General features: G+C 47.3%; 1 protein-coding gene across 11 annotated transcripts in view; it reads right to left on the bottom strand.

The window, feature by feature from the left end:
- Positions 1–3,828, bottom strand: part of DACH1 (dachshund family transcription factor 1) — a 354,384-nt gene extending 350,556 nt beyond the window's left edge. For all 11 annotated transcript variants that reach the window (XM_083610651.1, XM_083610650.1, XM_083610659.1 and 8 more), the window contains exon 1: positions 3,072–3,828. In XM_083610651.1, coding sequence (XP_083466777.1) covers positions 3,072–3,808 — 737 coding nt within the window. In that variant the 5' untranslated portion in view covers positions 3,809–3,828. The remainder of the gene's footprint in view (positions 1–3,071) is intronic.
- Positions 3,829–23,589: the final 19,761 nt, after the last annotated feature.

Raw genomic sequence — 23,589 nt, forward strand, 5'->3', positions numbered from 1 at the left:
TGAGAAATCAAGTCTCTCAACCACACTGCTATTCACACACAACTGTTTCCATATTGTTATTTTTTTTGTTTTGAACCGTATCAGGAGTTTCCGCCCCAGTTCCAACCCCTGAATCCTAAAACTAACAGAATCAGTGCTAATGCCCTCAGACTTGAACTTTCTGTTCTAAAGGGGTTTGTTATTTTCAACAATAGGAATGTCCTCTTTTGACAGATTTCATCCCCCTTCCTTTGCTACCCCAGCCCCACCCACTCCTCTCTTGTGCCAAGCAAATCCCATCCTCTCTTCTTTCCTCAGTAGAATAATCTCCAGTGGAGGAGAGGGGTATCTTCTTCACTACCTAATTCCTAAACTCTGAAACAAGGTTGGGTTCTGGGCTATCTGCAGATGTCTAAAGAACAACTGTGGCATGAAAAGTCTGGTGGCGTGAGAAGAGGTAACTGTGCACCTCTTGACAAAATTTATGTAATTACTTCGCACTTGGTAAACTTTTTCTGGTTTAACAGCACTGGCTCTACACAATCACACACACACACAAACACAGCGAGGTTCCATAGAAAAAGCTTTTTAAAAAAAACTAGTAGGTTCGTGTTGGGCAAACTTCTGCTCATTTGACTTTTGAGTCATACAAAGTTTTAACCAGCAAAATAATGAGGAAATAGAACTGTCTCGTTTACTTGGAAATGGGTATTTCCCAATTGTTTTCTTCCACAAGTTAACTAAAGACTACAGGGGTATATTAAACAAAACAAATCTGATAAGCACAACTAAAAAGACAAGGCCCATTTTACAATCTACCATCCCAAGCATCTTTCCTTTAAGAGAAGCTTTAAATTTCCTTTTTATTCAGAAGAACTAAAGATGTATCAGGACAAAATGTTCCTGCTTTTTACTACATAATTTCAGCATGTTTTACAGATGTTAAACTTGGAAAGAAGGTTTTGTTGTGTGTGCATACATGTGACCATTTAATTGTAGAAGGATAACTCATCTGATCACCAACTCAAGAAACCCACAACTGACTCTTTTCATTTGATTCAGTTATACTGAAACTAGTTTAAAATTAAATCTGAATTTAATACCAATATGCACATTCCAAGTGCACATTCTTTATCTTAAAATTGAATCAGGGCAAAAATATGTGCCACTTTTTATATGGCAGAAACTAATATGAAAATTAGGACTATTTAGACTGTGAACTGAACAACCTTTTATTTCTATTTCATGGAGAAACCTTTCTGCCCAACCTGGCTTGTGGAAAGTAGTTGGCACTTAAGTCTCCAAGTAAGTGGTTTTGCTTAGCATCCTTACATATGTAAAGAGAGAACCCATTAGAAATTATAAATAGCATGCTTGCTCCCCATCTATAAATAGAGACATATTATGAGAAAGGCATGTGAATTGTATGATCAGACTCTGGGTCATGCTCCCAGGTACTATGCATGCTTAGTGAGAAAATGTGTAAATTAGAAAAATATAGACTTGATTTATATCACACTTTTTTCTTGATTTTTTTCAAATCATGGTGTCTCTATGAGCATTCTTTTGCCCTCATGTTTTAAATTCAGTTCTTCCACTACAGCTCCCTCTTCAGTCAAATCCACTTTGCTACTACAAAGGTCCTTTCTCTATTTCCAACTGCCCAGGGTGTCGTGTCATCAGCTATGTTTGCACAAGCAAAGCAACCTGAAAAAAGTATAGGATGGCAATTGTTTGCAGAAAAAATGGTATTCGCTCAGAGCTTCCCATAAACCTATGCATATCTGGTGGGTCATATTCTGAATAAATAAATCACACATCCTAATAATGATGGTTTGTCCAGCGTCACTCAAAATTAAGTCTTCACTCTGCATAAGCATGCATCAAAGCAGTACACAAAGTCCTACTTTTTAAAACCTGACTAGAGAGGGTTATTTATTATGTCTAAGTTACTACTTAACTCCTATCAGTCCTTAACTCAAATCAACACCACAGTTAAATGGTTCTCTGTGTTGTGAAACACTGACATCAGTAAGGCCTGCTTAAGCTGCCTGGCAGCAGTGCTACTGGTGCTTTTCAAAAGATACATATATTTCTAGGCATAGGTGCATAGGATGGGAAAGTGCATATGGGTGCCCTGAAATAAACAAACCCCCCACCCACCCACTCCTCGCTCCCTTCTCCTTGCTCTCTAGGCTAATCTACTTCTTTACTATAAAAATGGGCAAAGATCAGGTTGCAAAAATTGAAGAAGATTTGAGGCTTTTAATAAAAGACTTTACAGTCAGAAGATTAGTAACGTCTTACTGATAAGGATGGGATGAAGTGTTGTCACAGCTTAAAGAACTCAATTCTGAAACTTTTTGTCAGTGTGTGAAGATTCCCAAGTCCTATTGTGTGCCTTATTTGGAGCGTGCCTTCCTCAACAGCTGCAAACTGGATTGAAAAGGTGCCCTTGTGCAGGTGTCTTACTTCCCCCACCCAGTGACAACACTTGTGCAATATCTGGGGGCAAGGAACTTGGACTTCCATGCATCTGTTGGAACCCTGGGCATCTGCCAACTAAACACTGGGCCTGTGTGCTCACCTCTATATTAAAAGCGTGTCATCCTTCCTTTTCCCCTTCCAAAGGAGATTGACAGAGGGGGGCGGGAGACTTCAAAGTGGCAACAGAAAAGGGTCAGGTTTCCATTTCATTTTAGTAAGGCTCCAATCCTGAGCTTGCTTTCAAGGGAGCAGAACTGCACTTCTGCACCCACTTACCTGGGAGCAAGCCCAAGCAAACTAAAGTGGAGGGTCACTTCCACATAAACCGGTCTGTAAGTCCCGCTGAACTTTTGAGCCAAACATGTTCAGGACTGAGCTGCACGTGTTTACATGCAGCAGCAGAAGAGGCAGAGATCGCCCTAGAGGCGCTCTGAGCAAGAAAGTGTGTGTGTGTGTATTTATTAGAGAGAGGAGCTCGGCGGGGTGTTTTTAGAAGCTGCGCAAAGCGCTCCAGAGGGGCGCACGCTATTTCCCACCCCCCTTTCCTTTCTCTTCGCCGCCTTTTTCTTTTTCGCTTTTATTCCGCCTCTTCTGCACGCGCTTACCTTGCGTTGGTGCAGTCGTTGTAGAGGGTCTCGAAATCCTTCCTGGAGATGAGCTTGCAGCGGTTGACGCCGGGCTGGATGGCGCCCAGGCCCCTGAGGATCCGGACCTGCTCCACGTTGCAGACGACGGGCGTGATCTCCAGGCGCTTGAGCTTGGTGTAGACGGTGTGCAAGCCGCCCACCAGGTGCTTGAGGAAGAGGTCGAACGCCTGAGGCAGGCAGATCAGCTCGCAGCCCTCCACCGTGAACGAGGCCACCTTGGCGCCCCGCAGGTCCACCATCTTGCACTCGTTGTTCTGAGGCGTGTTCTCCACCGGGGAAGGGGTCGAGTACACCGGCTTGCCCGGCACGCCGACGCCGGCAGAGGTGCCCGCGCTGGGCGCAGGCGGGGGGCCGCCGCCGCCGCCCCCTGCTCCGCCTGCGCTGGAGGCTCCTCCGCTGGAAGCGCTGCCGGTGCCCAAGCTGGCGCTGCCATTGCTCTCCCCGCCTCCGTTGCTGGAGGCGGCTGTGGCGGACGCCGCCGCCGCCGCGACGGGCTCCGTCCGGAACAGGCTGGCCGCCCCCGACGAGGCTGCCGCCGCCGCCGCCGCTGCTACCGCCGAGGCGGCTGCGGCCGGCGGGGAGGCGGCCGACGAGGTGCTGGTGCTGGTGGTGGCGGTGCAGGCGGCCGAGGTGGAGATGGGCGGCTGAGGGGGCACCAGCTGCGCCGGCGGGATCAGGGGAGCCGGGGCGGCCATGGCCGCATGAGGCGGCGAGGCGGGAGCAGCAGAAGCCTCAGCCCGACCCCCACCCCACCCCCTTCACGGAAAAGTGGGCAGGGGGGGCGCAAAATAAGCGGAGTGGAGAAAGAGGCGGGAGGCGGCAGTTGTGTTTGTTTATGCGGGGAGGGGGAACGGGAGGAAAGTTGGCTCCCTCGCGCGCACCGCGGAGAGGGTTTAAAAAGCCACGTTTGGGGGCGGGGGGGGAGCGGGAAAAGTGCGCGTGGGGGGCGCAGAAAGAGAGAGAGGAAAGAGGCTGGCGGGGGGGGGGAGCGTCCCGGCAGCAACTGTGAGGAGAAGGAAGGAGAAGTCCGCTTTGGAAAGTGGTGGCGCAGGAGGAGGAGGAGGAGGCGCGCCAGGGGAGACGAAGGCGCAGGAGAGGGGCGAGCTGGGTTTGTGGCGCGTCTCTTCTCTCGCTGCTGCTGCCGGTTCTTCTTCTTCTTCTCCGCCCCCCCCCCTCCCCTCTTCCTCACTAGCACCTAGTTAAAAAGAGGAAGGAGGCGGGCTGCCGGTGCGGGGCTGGAGCTGTGAGCTCGCTCTCGCCGGGACGCGGAGCAAGAGGAGGAGGAACGTGGAGGTGCGCGCGGGAGGCTGGAGCGAAGCGCCGGCTGCTGCTGCTGCTGCTGCTGCTGCTGCTCCCGCGGCTGCCAGCCTCTTCTCCTCGCTTCTCTGGACGTGGACGAGTTGTTGTTGTCACACGGTACAGAGAAAGGGGCGGAGCTCCGGCAACTTGAAATGCCCCTTTGAAGCGCGCCCCAGCCTCTCCCGCACCCGCGCGGCGGCGGGCATTAACCTAAATTATCCAACCAGGAAGCCAAGAGCCGGAGGGAGAGGGGAAGCGAGATGCACGGGGAGATCTCTCCTCCTCCTCCTCTCCAGAAACCGTTAGATTGCATGTTTCACGTTTCATCCCATCAGAGGTGAGCTCTGTAATTTTCCAATTCCCACTCTTCCCCCCCCCCGCTTTCTCCCGCCCCTCCCCCAACGGTACGCGGGGGGGGGGGGAGAAAGAGAAGCAACACGCTTGTCAACACGAGTTTGATGGAGAACACGCTCTAAAATTGACCCAGGGACAAGCGGTTGGTGCAAGACACGAAGGGCCCAAAAGATTTTAATTTTCTTTAAGTAAGGGAAAAGTAGCTCGCGAAGCCACAGCGCTCCTGTTTTCCTAAGTGTCACTTAGGACTTACTTGCAAAAACATAACCCCGTTTCAAAAGCGAGGTGGAAGGATCGGAGTGTGGGGGGGGGGGGGATAACATGCTTTCATTTGTACACTCCAGTCCTTTGAAGATAGTAAACAATTGCAGAGAGCGAGTTGGGGGGGGGGAGAGGCTGGAAGTTGCATATTTGTTTATTAACGCTGCTCGGAGTGGGAAGGGAAGCGTCATAATTACCGCTCCTTAGAGCTCTTTGTTGTGCGAAGGGCTGGGATGAAACGCGAAGCGCACGGAGAAGAAAGAAGGGGATAGAACTACAGATATATATAGCATTTCCGGGAAATAACAGGCATTTATGGATCAAAGAGCCCAAGGTACTTACATTTAATGCAGTTGAGAAATAACATATGTTGTGGGAAGGGATTCTCAAAGCAAAAAAGCTGGCGGGGTAGACATATAGAAGGGGGCAGATGTTCGCCAATAAACTGAACCAGCGAGTCTCTCCCCCCCCCCGATATCCCCCCCTCTTCCTTTACACCGAGGCGTTTTCAGAAGTACAGAACCTCCGATTTGAATGTGTGTCTGTCTCTTTCTTCGCCTGTATTTTGACGGCTCCTCTGATTGTCTTGTGTCCCTATTATTGCCGCGGGGGCGGCGGGGGGGGGAAGGAATTACCGAGCGCTGCTTTGAACTAGAGGTGAAGTAACTTTGCAAACGTTTCCTAAGCAGAGCGAAGTCTACGCAGACGGCGCTGTCCCATCAACAGGTGGCACCGCCGCCTGATCCGGGCTGAGATCTCTTTGGAAGGAGCGGCGCCGTGTTTACTTGGGAGTGAACCTGCGCAGAATCGGACTAGAAAGAAGCCTGCGTGTTTTATATGACTCTGGCCCTCGCGCTGCCGGGCTCAAACGGGGGTGAGCGATCTGGCGTGCGATGCGCTCAAAACTAAGTGTCTGGCCGGTGAGCCCTTGCTGGTGCTCAGCGGAAGGCTGCGCACGTGCTTACATCTCGCTCGCCCCATTGATGCGATGGGGATGGCGAGGTGCCTTGCGCTTCGCCTGGATCGCGCGCCCCGTCTCGTGGAGACACCTCTCGCTCTTCCACCGAAAGCAGCAGGACTCTCAAGCATCTCTTTTGCGCCCTGCCTGCAGCCGATGAATGACTGGGGCCCTTGGCCTGCGCTCTTCTGCTTAGTGGAGTCCGCTGGAGTTTTGCCACGCGGGTGGCGAAGCCAATAAGGGCAGAGAAGTAGTGGGGGTGACACCGCTCGGAGCAGTGCCAACCAAGCCCAAAGCCTTCTCTTTCACAAGTCTGAAAGGAGAATCAATACTTCCCTTAGGGCCCAATTGTTTATGGCTATTAAAAGCGACACAAGCAGGCTGCGTAGTAAAGAGCTTGCTTCTCTGCTAAACAATTTTGGGACCTACTGAGAGGGAGACTCCGCTGAAAAAAAAAAGCATTTTCCTGAAGCTAGATGACACATTTTAAAAAGCAAAATGTGTGGCTGAAGAGGAATTTGTAAAGTTTTGGTTTTTTTAAAAAAAACTTCCATCTCTAGGAAACAATTACTCATTAGGAAAATAAGGCCAGAAGCCAACCCTCAGGCTTTGCATTTTCAGCTAAGGTTGAAATCATTGAGAGATGCTTAAAAGGGTTGTTTTTCCTTATTGGCATAATAGTGTAGTACTGTTCAAGGTGTGGGTGCAATGTCTTGGCTGGAGGCTGGTTCACTTCACCTGAAAGCATCTAGATTGCATGCTTTCTTATACTGAGAACTCAGGCTCATACCAGATGTTCTGTCCAGCATTTAACATCCTTTTCCTGGTGGGGAGTATGTCCAGTACCACAAGAATGTCACCAAGGGTGATTTCAGACTTGTGTAAATTTCATGTATAGGTGTATGTAAAACTTTCCCAATATTTGAGATCTCCCTCCCCCCTTTAAGGAACAGAAAATATATCGAGTATTGGGTTGTACCATGTGTCATTTGAAAATGCACTGATTCCAACTTATTCCTGAAGTTTGGGCCTGCTTCCCATCATACAAAATATGCTACAACAGGGCTTAATGAATAGCCATGGTGACCCATATGCATTTATTCAGAAGTAAACTCTATTGTTTTGAATGGGACTTACTCCCAGGTAAGTGAGTTTAGGACCTCAGCCTAAACCACCCCTATGTGACTCCTGGCTCAATATATTGTGAGCTGATGCCATTGAAAAGCACTGCATTTGAGATTATTTGAAAGATCTGCCTGTGTTGCTTGATATGTGAAGACTCATTCACACATGCAAAGCACCACTTGAGGCTGCCTGCAGTTATTTTGTGAGGAAGGCCTGTGTGCCTGGTTCATACCTGCATATTCCTCAGTCTGCCTATGTCCGCTTTGCTGCATGGGTTGTGCACACATTTGAGATTCTGTGGCTGACTACAGCTTCCCCGGATAACAAATTTCTGATAGCACAAATGAAAAGTGCACATACATTTGCATATGGCTTTTCCTACATGGAAGTCATACTTGTATAGGAAATAGTCATGTGTTCTTTATACTAAGTTGTATTGAAATCAATGTGTCATGCTGATAAATTGGCTTAGGAGTACAAAGGATCTTAAGCAGCAACTGCAGTCTGATTACAGAACCATTTTCTATGTGTATTATTTTATATGTATGTTCCATAATCTTCACTTAAGGACAAATAATTGATTAAAATATCTTGGAGAGGAGAAGAGTGGTCCTTTTAAAGTACGTGAGTACCAATAGCAATAAAGTATTTAAATCCATGGGTGTTTTGTAGGCGTTAAATTATTTTGGCTGCTTTCTTTACACCTTTGCATGACAGCAAGTCCAGTGGAATTGAGACCCTTCAATCAGTTTGTATAAGCCTCAGCAATTTCACTATGGGAGATCTACAGTGGTGAGACAATCATTCTCACCTACCTTACAGGGTTGCTGTAAAAGTTAATGGTGTACAGCTCAGTCATATATATGTTTACTCTAAGCCCCCCTGTGTTCAGGGGGACTTACTTCTGAGTCACAGCCACAGATTGCAGCCACAGGATTTGAAATGTTGTGAAGGCTGTCCAAGTTCTACACAAGTACAAGGTATTAACTTGTCCTACACAATACTGAAAATCAGTGGCAGTTAAAATTTACATCCTGGTCTGTTCAATGAATGGAAACACCAGTGTTTGTAACAAGCTTTAGAAAGGAATATTAAATAACAAATATTTAAACATGTGACAGGTGTCTCAAGACAGACACGTGGTGTGAAGTGGGCACCTTCGCTTTTCAGGTTAATTAATAAAAGGTGTGTTCTTAAAACATGGCCTGCTGTTTCTAAGGCACCTCTTTTAAAACTTTATTTAAACTGAAGAAATGGGTCGTAATTTCAAGGCTGGAATCTTGGGTATCAAAAGCACAAGGAAAAGCCGAACAAGCTTGCTTTTGCAATGGCAAGACTGTTGACTATAATAGCCAAGCCTGCCTTCATAAAATTAAGACTCTGTATTTGCCTCTTTCTGATTCCAGTGCAACCACTGGAAAGAAAAGATGTATTTGCCTTAAAGAGTCCACCTGAACAATAAATAAAATAAATAAATAAATGCTAAAGTATGACTAAAGACGTGAATTTTTGTTCATTGTGGTTGCCCATATGTTGCTGAACAGCTATGAGGGAGCAAGGGCACTTTAACTCAACTCATTCCGAAATATGCATATAAATAGCATTGCCGGCTACAATCCTGAGTATCGTTCCTTGCAAATAAGTGCCGCAGAAACACAGGTTCGGCCTCATCAAAGTATCCTGCAGTTGGTGTGAAAGGCTTCTCTCTCGCGTAACCACTGGTGCTTTTTTAATCTGCGCAAAGTGGACACACGTGAATTGCGAGTCCCGAGCCCAGTAACTCTTTCCTTTCCAGGGGCGACTTCTCTTCTCGCTTCACCTTCCTGTTCTCGGAGTGAGTCGAGTAACTTTGGTCTCCAGAGTCCTGAAGCTGCCAAGGGAACACAACCAAGAAATGGAGGAAGAGCCCCAACAAAGCTCTCTTGAAGCTTCATGCGTGGAGTCTGCACTCCTCAGCAAACTACTGGATCTGGGGTTGGGGGTGGGGGTTGGCCTTGGCCACGCGGGACCTAAACGCCATTCCCACGACCTTTTGTCCACGAACTTCCAAAACTGGTCCAGTCTCGACGCAACTGTGCGCGTTTAGGACTAAGAGGCTAACGCAGCGCAAAACCCACCAATAACATTGCGTGGCTATGCGGCGCACTTCAAAACATGGCGAGGCTCATTTATTATTATCATTATAATTATTGTTACCCATCGGCCCCTTCAAAATAGGGTTCCCCTTCCCTGCTGTCTCCCCTAGAGCCTCTCCCCCCTCAGCAGGCGCATCCCTCGCCCGTCCGCCTTACTCCCAAGTAGCCCAAGTGAGAAGGGGACTTTCTCCGTGTGTGTCAAGTAGGAGACTTATGGTGTTGAAATCAATAAGACTGTTTAAAATTCAAAGACCTGCAAATCGTTCTGTTTGTCCTTTGATAGGGCCTCTGCTGATTAAAATGCGACCAAGAAAGCTTAATTGCTGCACTAATTAAGAAGTCTTTAATTTCTTTCCTGGAATATTGTTTGAAGCTGGGTTTCTCTTCTATTCCTCGCAGCTTGTTCAGGGCAGAATCTCTCCCCCCCCTCTCCCCCCCCACCCTCCATCACTCCCTCTGACCCTTTCGATGAATAAACAATGCGCACTGGAAACAGTCAGATGAATAGATAGTGATCCTAATTTATTACTTTCCAAAACACCTGCTCCAGAGTGCGCTGCTTTACGAAGCCCGGGGCCGCGGAGAGACGCGTAAGATGCGCATTAGACGAGGCGCGTTAAGTGCTCTAACCGCACCTGAGTGACAGCAGATAAACGGGGGCGCAATTTCCTCCTGTCTCTCTCTTCCCCACCCCCACCCCTCCTCACGCCTCTCCAACTTCTTCCTTTCTTTCGTCCTCTGTCGTTAGCGGGAAAGAAATATTTAAGCTCATCAGACGGACGAAAAAACCCTCAGCTTTAGGAAAGGAAAGGAGGAAGACCGAAGCAAGCGGTGGGGGAGATGGGTGCCCCTCTTAAATTCATTACCATATACTTTCTCCCCCTGTTTATTTCGACTCCCCTCCCCTCCTTTCCTGAGAAATACAATGACCCCATTATGCTTCGCCCCCTTCCTCCTGCCTATTGACCGATCTTTACCCAGCCATTTCTCAAAACTGGGGGGGGGGGGCTGACTCATGAATCTTGCCCTGTGATCAATAGCCCTTAAAAAGAGAGCGGATGTATTTATTCTGCGTTCCCAGCGTGCGCCTGGGAGTGCGAGGTTAGGAAGGAAAGAGGCGATGCAACGCCAACCACCGTTTACTCCAGAGTAGCCTCAGTAAGGTAGACCCCCAGCACCGGGCAAAGTGCAGGACAAAGTTGGCATGCAAGTTTCCGGGTTGTCCCACAAGTGGGCACGATCCAGCCAAAGCAACTTGCCTTTCCCACATGCTGCTTCTCTGTATTATCAGGGATTCTGCGGGAGGGGCTGGATCGTGTCCCACGTTGAGAAATGGGAGTGTCTGGGCGGGCGGTTTAAACGACTTAACGAGATGCCCTGTGGATTGTGAAGTAATTGTAGTATTTTTATTTTTTAAATTGTAATTTTAAAAGATAGGCGCATGTTGTTGTTTGTTATTTTCTTTGCTCCCAATATGTTGAATTCCTGCCTCGCAGGGGGTTGGACTAGATGACCACAGGAGCCCCCTCCAACTGCACAATTCTGTGATTCTGTGCGCTGCCTTTGGAGAGCCTGACTCTGCGGAGGCTGCAGCCGCTGGGCTTCGAACTTCTTACCCGGCGGTGGTGAACCAAGCCCCGCCTTCCCCTTCTATAAATACACCGAGGCTTCTAGTCGTTGACAGGACGACTAGATAACACGCTTAATACAAATACAAAAGGGCTGGTTGCCATTCAAGGCACGGCGGCTCTCTAATTATGTTTATTCTAATTGAAAGCAAAAAGGTTTGATTTTGCAGGGCGGGGGCGGGGGGGCTGGCGGAGGAGAGATGCCAGGGGAAGAATCTGAAACGACTTTTAGGCTGCTTTGGATTTATTTTTAGTAAGGGCAGCGGGCCCAGTGTGCTTCGGAAGCGTCTCCATCAATCTGCTGAAGGAGTAAATAAATAGATATATATGTATATTATTTAAAAAAGGAGAGAGCTCTTGGGGAGGAAAACTCACATCTCCAACGGAGACCGTATATAATGCTCCCAGGGGTAAAGGAGAGAGAGAGAGACCCCAGTAACAGTAGAGTTTCCAGACTTCACGCAAATCAATTGGAGCCCACTCCTTATGGCCAGACTGCCAGATTGTTATGACTGCGAATTCAGTCGATCAAACAGTGCATTAGCACCCCCGCCACAAACAGGCTGGACACAAACAGCATCCGCTTTGGAACAATCGGCGTTATAGATCATTTGAAGCAAACACAAACACACACACAAGCAAGCCCGGAGGCCCCAGGGCAAATGCGGATCCTTCGCTCAAACGAAAAGTGGTGCCAAATAAATGCGCAGCGCAATCCTAAACACCATGTTTAATCTGAAGGGGATCTCGGTGGGTTTCAATGTCTGCTTAGGATGGCAGCCTTAGACATGGTTTGCAGGGCGGAAAAGCCTCCAGGAGCTGGAGCAGACACGTCGTGTTAAAGTTCCGGCAGGCCGGAAGCTCCTTGAAGGGGATGTAAACTGCGAATTGGACGTGGCCGAGGGGAGTTCAGTCTTTTCAGCGCCTTCGGTAGCAGGAAGCTTAGAGCCCCGGCCCTTTGAAAGCTCGCAGCTCTCGCCGAGAAGCAAGTTCCTTTGAACTCGGTTGGGCTTCCTCGCGAGTAAGCTTTCCTTAGGCGCGAAGCGGGTTGCTGCGTGGACGAATCTGGGGAAGCCCAATTCAGAAACGGCCCTTCCTCACGTCGAGGCCCTGGTTCCGAGCTCATACAGACGAGCAAACGATTCCGCGGGGTTCATCCTCGCCCGGGTCATTTGTGTCAACTTACAAAGGCGTCAGAAGTCTTTCAGCCACGCATCAATGGCCAACGCGTGTTGGAAGTGGTCGTCTGAATGAGCTCTCCTTTGGCTCTGGTCCTTGAAACTTTTTGCGCGTCGTGTTTAGGAAATCTCCATGCTGCAAGGGATTTGCCCTAAGCTTCCGGCTATTCACCCAGCCTCCCCCCAGCCCAGCTCTCTCTCTCTTTGCGCGATTCTGCTGTCAACCCCCCCCCCAACTTCTTTCTCGAGCGAACCTTAGATGCTGCGCTTTATGTCAGGGAACTTTATTTTACGCGCGGGAAGCAGCCCGGAGATATTGATCTCCAAGAAAACCTACTCGGTGCGCACCACGCTGCTGCTTCTTGCAGCGTCCGCGCCCTTCCTGCGGTCCAGGACGTGCCCGGGACCATCTCTATATGCGACCATCCACGCAGGGAAGCGATGGGGCTGGGCGACGGAGGCGCCGAGAGAGCTTTCCCTCTCCGGAGCGCGCAAGGGCGCGCGGGTGGAGCCGCTGGCTGCTGCTCGCCGCTGACCAGAGCGGTGCCTTAAGGCGCTCCCTGACGCCGCTCCTTGACAGCCGAGAGGGGATTTTTAAACATGCCTCTTTAAAGGGGAAAGTAAAAGGGACATCCCTCGACTCCACAGCGCACACGTTCGGCAGATGGCATCAGTTCAGGCTGAGCGGAGAGGGCAGAGATGCGAGGCTTGCATCGCTCTGCGTCTCTTCCGCGATGGCCACGGACTCAAGGATGCCAAACAGGGATGCCTCGAGGGGCAGGCGGTCTCCGGCTCCCCCGAGGACAGGAAATGGAGCAGGAAAGATTGCACCGGGGAGCGCGCAAGGGCGACGTTTCTGGCTCCCTCCCTGCGCTTCGCTCGGCGCGCCAGGGCTGAGAAGTTTGCCGCGGCTCCAGTGCGAGGAAATCCGGACTGGTCCGCGGTTTCTTTCGCCACAGGGGCGGCGCACCCTTGGCCCCGACGCGCCCGCTTCTAATCCACTTATCCTACTAGTTAATGCCCGACATCCGGATCACACCTCGTTTGGAACGAGGGTCACTTGAAGTCCGTCGGATTTGTGCCCAGTTGCGTTTCAATCTGGGAAGAAACTCGCCTCTCCTTACCCATGGGAATCTTTCAGACGCAAAGCTTTTCCTCATTTTTTTTGCCCCCGTCCCCTTATAAAGGATGTCTCGTTTGCCCCTAGTGCAGCGCCGGATTCTTGAGACGCGCACATGCACACCACCGCCTTCTTTTTAAATCCAGAGTAACTCCCAGACTAAAGAGTGTGATTGTAAAGAGTGGAAGCGAGTAATCTCTCCACGCAAAAGACCCTTGGGAGAAATCCTCATTTTCATGCACATGCGGCAGATCTAGAACGTGTGGTTTGGAGTAACTAATTCATGTTTATTGATCTTAGTAAGATTTAGCTCTTGCAAATTACCCTAATACGTTTGAAACTTAAAGGTGGGAAGTTAGGATAATGAATAGTTTTCTGGGGTCTGTGTTAAAGTTAGGGCTCCTTTGCGTTCCGACGGCGCGCAGGTGCATTTGCGCAAGTTCAGTTCCATTTGCTTTCCAAGAAAGTGTATTTAGGATCGCAGTCCAGGCCTCTCTTTCTCCTCTCCTGCCTCTTTTGTTTTCCTCCTTCCTTGTCTGACGACGAGGATCACCCTCTCCCCTCCCCCTTGAATGAACCTCAAAGTCTTTTTTAGGAAACAAAACCCCCACCGCTTTGCAGATCAATCAACTTCCACGGCTCGCCCCCTCCCCCCAAATGACGCAACAGTTTGCGGTGTCTTAATCTGCGGGAAGAAACGTGCTATGGAACTCCAGAGGTAAACCAGATTTCTGCCGGGGAAGAATGGCTGACAGTCAAACGACTGAACTGCTCCGAAGCTAATTGTTTCCCTTCTCAAAACGCGCACTGGGGAGGCTTTTCACCAGGGCTTGCAAAACGCCGCTGCTGCCACATGACAAACGGGAGGAGGGTGGCTTTCAGCTGATGCCCAACATTAACTCAACGTTTTATTTAATTAAAGAGTGCTTCTCCTCGCCGCCACTTCTTCTCCTGCTCCCCCCCCCCCTTTAAAACCTCGTTGGAGAAGTTTCAGACCTGGATAGAGATTTATATTATGAGAGACTTATATAAACCCTTTGCAAAAAAAACAAACAAAAAAAGCAAAGCAAAGCGGGGGGGGGGGGTGATGAGAGGTATCGTAATGGAAGTGCTGACACCATCTTAACCATAGCGTTGTAAACGGCTATGCTATAATATCCATTAAGCAGAAAGAAAAATAAGATGGTTGATCAATAATTTATACCCAGAGTACCAACTGCAGACATAATAACTGTAATGTTTGCAAAGCAATCTCTCGCTCTCCAGGCTTTAACAGTAAACTCAAACTAGCCACGCTGTTAATTTCCAATCCCCCCCCGCCCCTTTCCCAGCTCCTCTTTTTTTCCAGACGAGAATACAAACAAATTACTTAAAAATTCTATTTTGCTCCTCATTTAGCATGCCTCACATGGGATCCGGGAGCAGGAATTTAATTATGATGTAACTCGGAGTGATTGCAGGGTGAGGCAGAGCTGGGAAGAGGTGGCGGAGCAAGCTGAGGAACTAGGTTGCTGGTGATGGGCAAGTTTCTAGTTTTTTAAAAAGGAGTTTTTAACAACCACGGCCGGGGGAACCAATGCTCTCCCCGCTCCTGCAACACCCCGCCCGGCGAGAGAGAATCAAATGATGTAAAACCTGCCGGGCTTTGGGTCATCTCGATTCTTTGCAGTTATTCACACATGAAAATGGAGTGACACAGCTCAACTTCAAAGCAAGTCCCTGCGCTGGGCTGTGTTTTTCTTTTTTTAAAGAGCCACTGTGGAAACACAATACCCCATGGGACGATAAGAATCAGTTTCACAAAACAATACCCCTTGCAGTTGAAAGAGAGAGAGAGAGAGAGGAGGGGGAGGGGGAAGCTTGGAAAATCAAGCCCTTTTGCTGCTAAGTGGGGGTGGGTGGCGATCTCCCAGCACCCACGCAGAGACGCGATCCTGAGCACGCTCCCTCGCAAGGAAGTCCGGTGGAGTCCAAAGGACACCACGTAGTGTGTTCAGCATTGTAACCTTGTGGTCTGAGCCGCAACCCAAGGAACACTTATAAGGGAGTGAGTCCCATTGAGGTCAGTGTGGTTACTTCCCAGAATATGAGTGTGACATGTTCAGCTCTACGTTGTTTCTTGTCATTTGCAGAGAAGCTTAACCATTTCCACTCAGTTATAATGGTGCACCCAAGGCAAAAGTGTTTGCTTTGAGCAAGCTCCGTTGAAATCACCCAAACTCATGCACTTAAGGAAGAGCCAGATCTCAAAACACGGGGAATTCTCTTTTACACACAAGAAATTTTCATAGGCTCAATCTGATACGTGGAATTGGCCTGATGTTGCCTGAATATCCATTTCATGGGTAAATTTCATGTGTATTCCTCCCCAAGCACACATGCCAGTCATACTTGAAAATAATGGGTGTTTTTACTCAGAGTAAAAGGTAAAGGTACCCCTGCCCGTATGGGCCAATCATGTCCGACTTTAGGGTCATGCGCTCATCTCACTTAAGAGGCCGGGAGCCAGCGCTGTCCACAGACACTTCCGGGTCATGTGGCCAGCATGACTAAGCTGCTTCTGGCGAACCAGAGCAGTGCACGGAAACGCCATTTACCTTCCCGCTATAAAGCGGTCCCTATTTATCTACTTGCACTTAGGGGTGCTTTCGAACTGCTAGGTGGGCAGGAGCTGGGACCGAAAGACGGGAGCTCACCCCGCCGCGGGGATTCAAACTGCCGACCATACGATCGGCAAGTCCTAGGCACTGAGGTTTTACCCACAGCGCCACTCGCGTCCCTTACTCAGAGTAGGCCTATTGAAATGAATGGACCCAAAGTCGTCATCTTCATGACTATCAGTGGGGTTTACTGGGGGGGGGACCTTAATTGGGTTGTATGCAGCACCACTCAAAGCAGACCCATTGAAATTAATGGACCTAAGTGAGTTGTTTTGATTAATTTTTGTGGGTCTGCACTAAGTAAAATAGATACAGCCCATTGACTTGGAAGCAAGAGGGGTTTATGCACCCAAGTTAGTGTGCATAGGATTGCAGCCTTAGCTGTAAATAAATTCCACGGGACTTACTGTCCCATAAAAGCTCTCCATCATAAGACAGAGGGGTAGGTGGCAAATATTCAGATACGGGAAGGAAAAGGGTGTTTGAGCTTCTTTCTCAATTTAGGCTACATGTAAATAGGATTTAAAAGCAGAACAGTACGTGGAAGAAGAATTGTGTGTGCATTCTAGCCAATCTAGATTCACCCATCACATTGAAGTCTGATTGGAGCCCAACCTGATTTAAGGCACACACAAGAAAGCTCCCTTTAAAAACTAATGGCTTTGGACTGTGGCTTCAGTTGCAGCTCATTGTTCAAGGACTGGCCTTTAAACTCATTTGAAATCAATGGGATTTGTGCACATGTAATTGGGCTCTTGATTGAAAGTTTCTTTCTTACATGTCAAAGAATGGATTTGTCATCTGGGATGGCTGAAAAAAGGAAGCTCTGCCAGAATAAACACTGCAAAACAAACTTGAAATCATTTGGCGATGATGGGTTCAAAAACTTCAAAAGTTATTGCAGCTTGTCTCTCCATAAAGCCTCTTACTGTTTTGTCTTACTTTTTTTACTCATTTCCTGAGCACTCTTTTTTTTAAGCAATGGAATGCAATGGCTTTGCTACCCCGAACCTCAAGTTGTAAAATGGTATATTATTCTTTGAACAGTTGCACTTGGAAAGGAACCAGTAATTTATATGAGAAGTGTTTGATTGCTTGCTTATCCAGTGACCCATAACAGCTCAGCTTCTTCCAGAAATGGCAGAAAACAAAAGGCAGCTTAACAGTGGGTATATATACGGAGGCTGCGATCCAAAGGACACGTACTTGGAAGTAGGTGCTACTGTAATAAATGGTACTCATTCTCAAGTTAGCATCAAGGGGCCAGACTGAAGCAGTGCAGGCGAACATGATGAAGAGTGCTGCATCTTGTCAGTAATGTAGTTGAGTTGCCTAAAGGAAATAAAAGGTAATTGGGGGAGAGTCTAGCAAGCATTTCCAGCACAATTCTATATACATGTTTCCTCCAAAGAAAACTCAGTGGGGCTTACACTCAATGGGGCATAGGAATGCGCTGTGAATCTCTTCACTGAAATGCATTGTATTTGAAAATGCTTCATTTTTGGCTGGTGTGTGCTAAATTTCACCCAAAGGCGCAATGCTCTTAACAGCCCATTTGTCAGAATTCCCTTGAGTTTAAGTGATGATGGTTGTGATCCTATACCCATTTACCTGGGAGTAAGACCCATTGACCTCAATAAGCAATGTATAGGATTGCATTAGGTAAAAGGTAAAAGACTCCTGGATGGTTAAGTCCAGTCTAGGGTGACTATGGGGTCTGGCTCTCATCTCGCTTTCAGGTCGAGTGAGCCAGCATTTGTCCACAGACATTATAACATTGCAATCCTATACATATTGACTTGGAAGCAAAGTAGCCAACTGCTAGGGGTCAAGGTCCATTCAGGCGCCCAGCAAAATATCTGAGGGGGCCAGGCTCCACAAAGTTAATGGGCATTGCCATTCAAATGGTGCATGTGTGCCATGTCCTGTGATCAGTTATGTGGGGTAGGGCTTACCTGCCCCACCCCCAATTTTTTTTCAAGTTGTCACCCCTGCTTGGAAGTAGATCCCACTGTGCTTCAAGGGGCTTAATCGCAGATAAGTTTGCACAGGATTGTAGTCTGAGATTTTGACCTTGATGTTATTACCATTATTATTACTGTTATTTTCTTTTTATATCCCACTATTCCCTCAGTAGAAGCTGAAGGCAGTAACAAATAAAACCATAAACAGGTAATCAACATAAAACAATAAGCTATCAACTGAATGACAGCAGGGTGGGAGACAGCAAATTCTCCACAGAGAGGGAATTCCCTAACTGGGGTGCCACCACTGAGAAGGCCCTGCTTCAAGTACCAATGCATGGGCCATGTCTTGGGTGGGGATACCATAAGCAGGGCCTCATCCTTATATCAAAGCATGAGCCTGTAGGTCCTAGGAAGGTGCTCTTTTAAGTACTTGTGCTTCAAGTCATTCAACTCCTTGATTTGCCATGCAAATTAAGACTTCAAGCAACTTACTTCTGAATAAACACACATTAAGCTGTATGATTATTACTTGGGAACAGAGCAAGTCCGTTGGAAACAATGTGCTGTATTTCTGAGCAATGAGCCCAATCCTAGTTCAATGCAGTTTATTGCCATTTCTTTTTATTGCCTGTTTCCTGTTCAATATGTGTAGCTAGGAGTGCAACTTTCAGAAATAAGTTAAGCGCTCTAAATTGTACTGATTTCAATAGGGGAGATTTAAAGCAAGTGCTGATCTCTCCCACTGTGACATGTAATCTGATTCTATGCATGCTTATTCAGAAGAAAGTATCGCTGAGTTTATTGGAGCTTGGACGACAGACTTTAAATGAACAGAATGTGACTGAGTAATGTGCTGTATTCCAGCTGTAAAATTCAGAAACCAACAAGACTTAAGGAAGTCACGACTAAATTGTTTTATTATCTTATTTGTTTATTTGAAATATTTCTAAACCACCTTCATTCATTGGATTCCATAATGCTAAAAACAATTGGCATGGGCATTTGTTTGGATGGCGGCTAACAGATTGAGGTTGAATCCTGACAAGACAGAAGTACTGTTCTTGGGGGACAGGAGGCGGGCAGGTGTGGAGGACTCCCTGGTCCTGAATGGGGTAACTGTGCCCCTGAAGGACCAGGTGCGCAGCCTGGGAGTCATTTTGGACTCGCAGCTGTCCATGGAGGCACAGGTTAAATCTGTGTCCAGGGCAGCTGTTTACCAGCTCCATCTGGTACGCAGGCTGAGACCCTACCTGCCCGCAGACTGCCTCGCCAGAGTGGTGCATGCTCTGGTTATCTCCCGCTTGGACTACTGCAATGCACTCTACGTGGGGCTACCTTTGAAGGTGACCCGGAAACTACAACTAATCCAGAATGCGGCAGCTAGACTGGTGACTGGAAGGGGCCGCCGAGACCATATAACACCGGTCTTGAAAGACCTACATTGGCTCCCAGTACATTTCCAAGCACAATTCAAAGTGTTGGTGCTGACCTTTAAAGCCCTAAATGGCCTCGGCCCAGTATACCTAAAGGAGCGTCTCCACCCCCATCGTTCTGCCCGGACACTGAGATCCAGCGCCGAGGGCCTTCTGGCGGTTCCCTCACTGCGAGAAGCCAAGTTACAGGGAACCAGGCAGAGGGCCTTCTCGGTAGTGGCGCCCTCCCTGTGGAACGCCCTCCCACCAGATGTCAAAGAGAACAACAACTATCAGACTTTTAGAAGACATCTGAAGGCAGCCCTATTTAGGGAAGCTTTTAATGTTTGATGTATTAGAGAATTTTAATATTTTTTTGGAAGCCGCCCAGAGTGGCTGGGGAAGCCCAGCCAGATGGGCGGGGTATAAATAATAAATTATTATTATTATTATTATTATTATTGTTGTTGTTGTTGTTGTTGTTGTTGTTCACATGAAGTATAGATATAGCAATCACAACTGTGAGGCGGCAAAAGCTATAAAAACTAAATGTAGATTTTAGAATGCCAGAGTTCATAAAAATGTCTGAACCTGCTGCCAATAAGATTGTAACGTCAGTGCCAGGCATACATCTTTGTGAAGGGCATTCCATAATTGGGACACTGCTGTAGAAAAGGACTTCTCCTTTCGATTGGACTGGGACCCAAGTACTTAAAAGAGCATCTTCTCAGGACCTTCTATCCTATGCTTTGGGATCAGCTTGTGATACCCCCCTGCTCCAGGCATGGTCCAGGGGTGGTGACATGAAGCACAGCCTTCTTAGTGGTGGCACCTCAAACGAGAAATTCCTTCCTGGTGGAGACTCAGCTATTCCCCATACTGCTATCGTTCAGGTGTCAATTTCTCTTTTGTACGTACACGGCGTGCCTCCACTAAGCATTGCACCTGGAGAATTACAATGAAAGTTAGTTTCGGTGACACATGCAATGCAACCCTAAGGATATTTGCTCCCAAATGCGTTTCACTTCCTTTAAATGGATTTTGCCTGTAAAAGGAGCATATAAGTTCATTAAGATAAAATATTTTATCTTAATGAATTTATATTCTCCTTTTACAGGCAAAATCCATTTCAAAGCAACCTACAAACATTAAAAGCTACAAGTTTTAGGGCGGGGAATCAATACTACTAAAACCAAGAAAATTAACAACCACAAATTTAAGAACAAACTAAGTATTTCAATAACACAACAAAATTCACAGTGTTTTTTTTTTTTTTTTTAGATGTGTGTAGATTCCACCTAGGCCTGCCCTCTCCAGAAAGGACCACAGTTGTCATACCAGCCAAAGCTGATGGAAAACATCATTGCCACCTGGGTTTTTTTCTAGTCAGTGCTGAATCCAGGAGCACTCCCAGACTATGGTCTTAGTCTTTTAGGGGAGTGATACATCATCCAATGCCAGTTGTAATCTTCCTTCTAGAACCTGGTACCTCCCAACCCTTAGCACTTCCATCTTGTCTAGGCTTAATTGCCCCCATCCATTCCAGAGCTACTTCAGGGTACCAGTTTTGTGTTTCAACAGCCTACCTGATATCAGAAATATAGAGAAGAAGAAGAAGAGTTTGGATTTGATATCCCGCCTTTCACTCCCCTTCAGGAGTTTCAAAGCGGCTAACAATCTCCTTTCCCTTCCTCCCCCACAACAAACACTCTGTGAGGTGAGTGGGGCTGAGAGACTTCAGAGAAGTGTGACTGGCCCAAGGTCACCCAGCAGCTGCATGTGGAGGAACAGGGACACAAACCCGGTTCCCCAGATTACGTGACTACCGCTCTTAACCACTACACCACACTGGCTCCATAGAGCCAGTGGTTTCATGTATATTTATTTATTTACATATATGTTAGAAAGCACAAGGGGCAGTATAGAGACCCATGGCACCCTGCTAGCCAAAGGGCATGGGGAAAAGCAAGAGTCTCCCAGCATCATGGAAGAATGCTGAGCAAGGAATGGTCAAAACTACTCTGAAACAGTGGTGCCTAAGCCCAACCGCCATAGATGAGGCAGAAGGATACCATGGTTGATGGTACAAAATGCCACCAAGAGATCCAGAAAAACAAAGAGGGTGGCACTCCCCTGTGCCCCATACAGGCTCTGGCATAAGTCACCCACCATTATTTAGTATGTGGGTTTAGGATTGAATTGCAACAATACACATAGCTAACATAAGCTAGATCAGATCTTCATTGCTAAAAACTGGATGGCAATGGGTTTGTCCATCCACTTACAGAAGGGCTCCTTCCATTTGTGAAATGGAATGTGAAGGATTTTCCCAGAGGAAGAGGCAATGCTTGCTGGCCCCCACTTTCCCCTCCATCCCCGTCTGCCACCCATCACACAAAGTTTTGGGAGGTACAGAGGACTGCAGGGCAGAAGATGAATTAACAAACCTCACATCCCGCTCTTCCTCCTGTGGAGTCAAGACATTAAATCAAGCACCACCAAGAGGCAGACTGGCAGTGGTCCTTTACCTTTCTGGAAAGAAAGTAACTTTCACCAGCTTATTTTTAACACTTATATACCATCTTCATTTGTTTATTTCTTTAGAAAGACAGTTCGCATCAGCATAATTCAATAATACAAATAATACAAATACAAATACCAATGTAACCCCCAATTTCTTACTCCTACACCTAAATTTCTCTGTATGGCTTCCTCCTTCCTCCCTCATAGTCAAGCATCTTACACAATTCTGACATATCTTCAAGGCCATCACCTGCCTAGAAGATTCTGAGGCCATCAGCTGTTAGCTTTTTGCTTCTATAACACAATTTCTGCTTTCTAGTCATTCTCACTAAGCCCCCAAAGGCTATGCCAAGTTTCTTGCAGATTTATGCTTAATGATTGGTTATTTCAGACAAGGCATTAAATAATGTGAAAGCACAGTTTATTAGAAAAAGAGACTGAATGCTAAGTTTCAGGCCAAAGGAAAGTAATAGACTCTGAAAACAATTGATTGGGAACTGTGGAAGGAAGTGGCATAATCTCAGACATGGTGACTGACAATAAAACAGCTTAATTGGTCTGTAGTATCTTGGGCATTTGAATACATTAACATAAGCAGTATTCTTATTCTGTTACTGAGGCACATTTTAACACTGGAAATCCACAAAAAGGTATATCATAAATCCTATATTGCTCTGTTATAAACAGTTCTGAATGGCTTCAGGAAAATTTGTCACATCTGTTAAGATCATATGCATTTGAACGAGGATTGACTGTTTAGATTCTTCATTAGTAAATAGCAAATTTCTTCTTTTTAAGTATTTTTCTTCTGGTCAACTTCAGATATCCAACAGAAAAGATGGTAAAAATCTGAAGTGAAGGTCAAACTCCTAACTTAATTCTGATATGTCCTTGCAAATGTGTTACAGGCAGTAATGAAGACTCACAGAAATGCTAGCAGCATCATAATCATGTTTAACAAGATGTAATCCCCTGTTGCTTTAATTTAAACTTGTTTCCAAGTGAATATGCTTGGGTATGAGAGCATTACTTATATGTTTTGTGGTCCATTTTGGCATGATCTAGGGCTCTGATTCCCATTTTCTTTGGAAAAGGCCATGTATTCAGTGACAACTCAGGCAGGCGGGGGAAATCTCCCTCAAAGCCAGCCTTCGAGGTCCTTGCCTTCTCAGTAGTCCTAGCCTGAAGAGGGGCTTTTGATTTCTTAGGCTCCAACTTGGAGGTCATACTAGAACTCTAAATTCTCCCCAAAAGGCTGGGCTCCTTTAAGGGTAGAGGCTCTTTTAATGAGGGGTGGAGCTAATTGCTCAGTAGAAGCTTCAGCCCTATTTGAGGACCAAACTCGACTTGGTGTAAGAAACAAGTCTACCTTGTTTGAATTCCAACACAGGCTCTGCTTGGAGCTATCCAGAGTTCTACACACCTCACTTGTTTGTTTGTCCAACCTTGCCTTTTCTTCTCTCAGCCTACCCTCCACTTTGTTTGACCTTGCCTTGCTGGAGCCCAATCCCTGCTTGACCTGTCTTTGCTTCCAGGATTCTGAACTAGTACTAGTGCACTTGTTTAACCTGGTGTTCCTGGGCTCCGTCATTAGACTAGAACCATGTCATCAGGCTGGGATCATTTCCAGAGACACAAGAAACACGGTTCACAAGTACATCTGTACTGGGTAATAGACCTAACATTGCATCTGTCAGGAGCTCAGCCGACACTCGAGTAGGACCCTGGCAGAGACCCATGCCCGGCTGGCATGTTCCCTCCCTCCTGGATGTTCGTTCGGGAGCTTCAAAAGTTTTCTTCTGTCCGAACATCACAGTGACCGATGCCAACGGACACCGGCACACTTAGGGATCCGC

Source organism: Podarcis filfolensis (genome assembly GCF_964270895.1).
Source record: "Podarcis filfolensis genome assembly, chromosome: 4".
NCBI lineage: Eukaryota > Metazoa > Chordata > Lepidosauria > Squamata > Lacertidae > Podarcis > Podarcis filfolensis.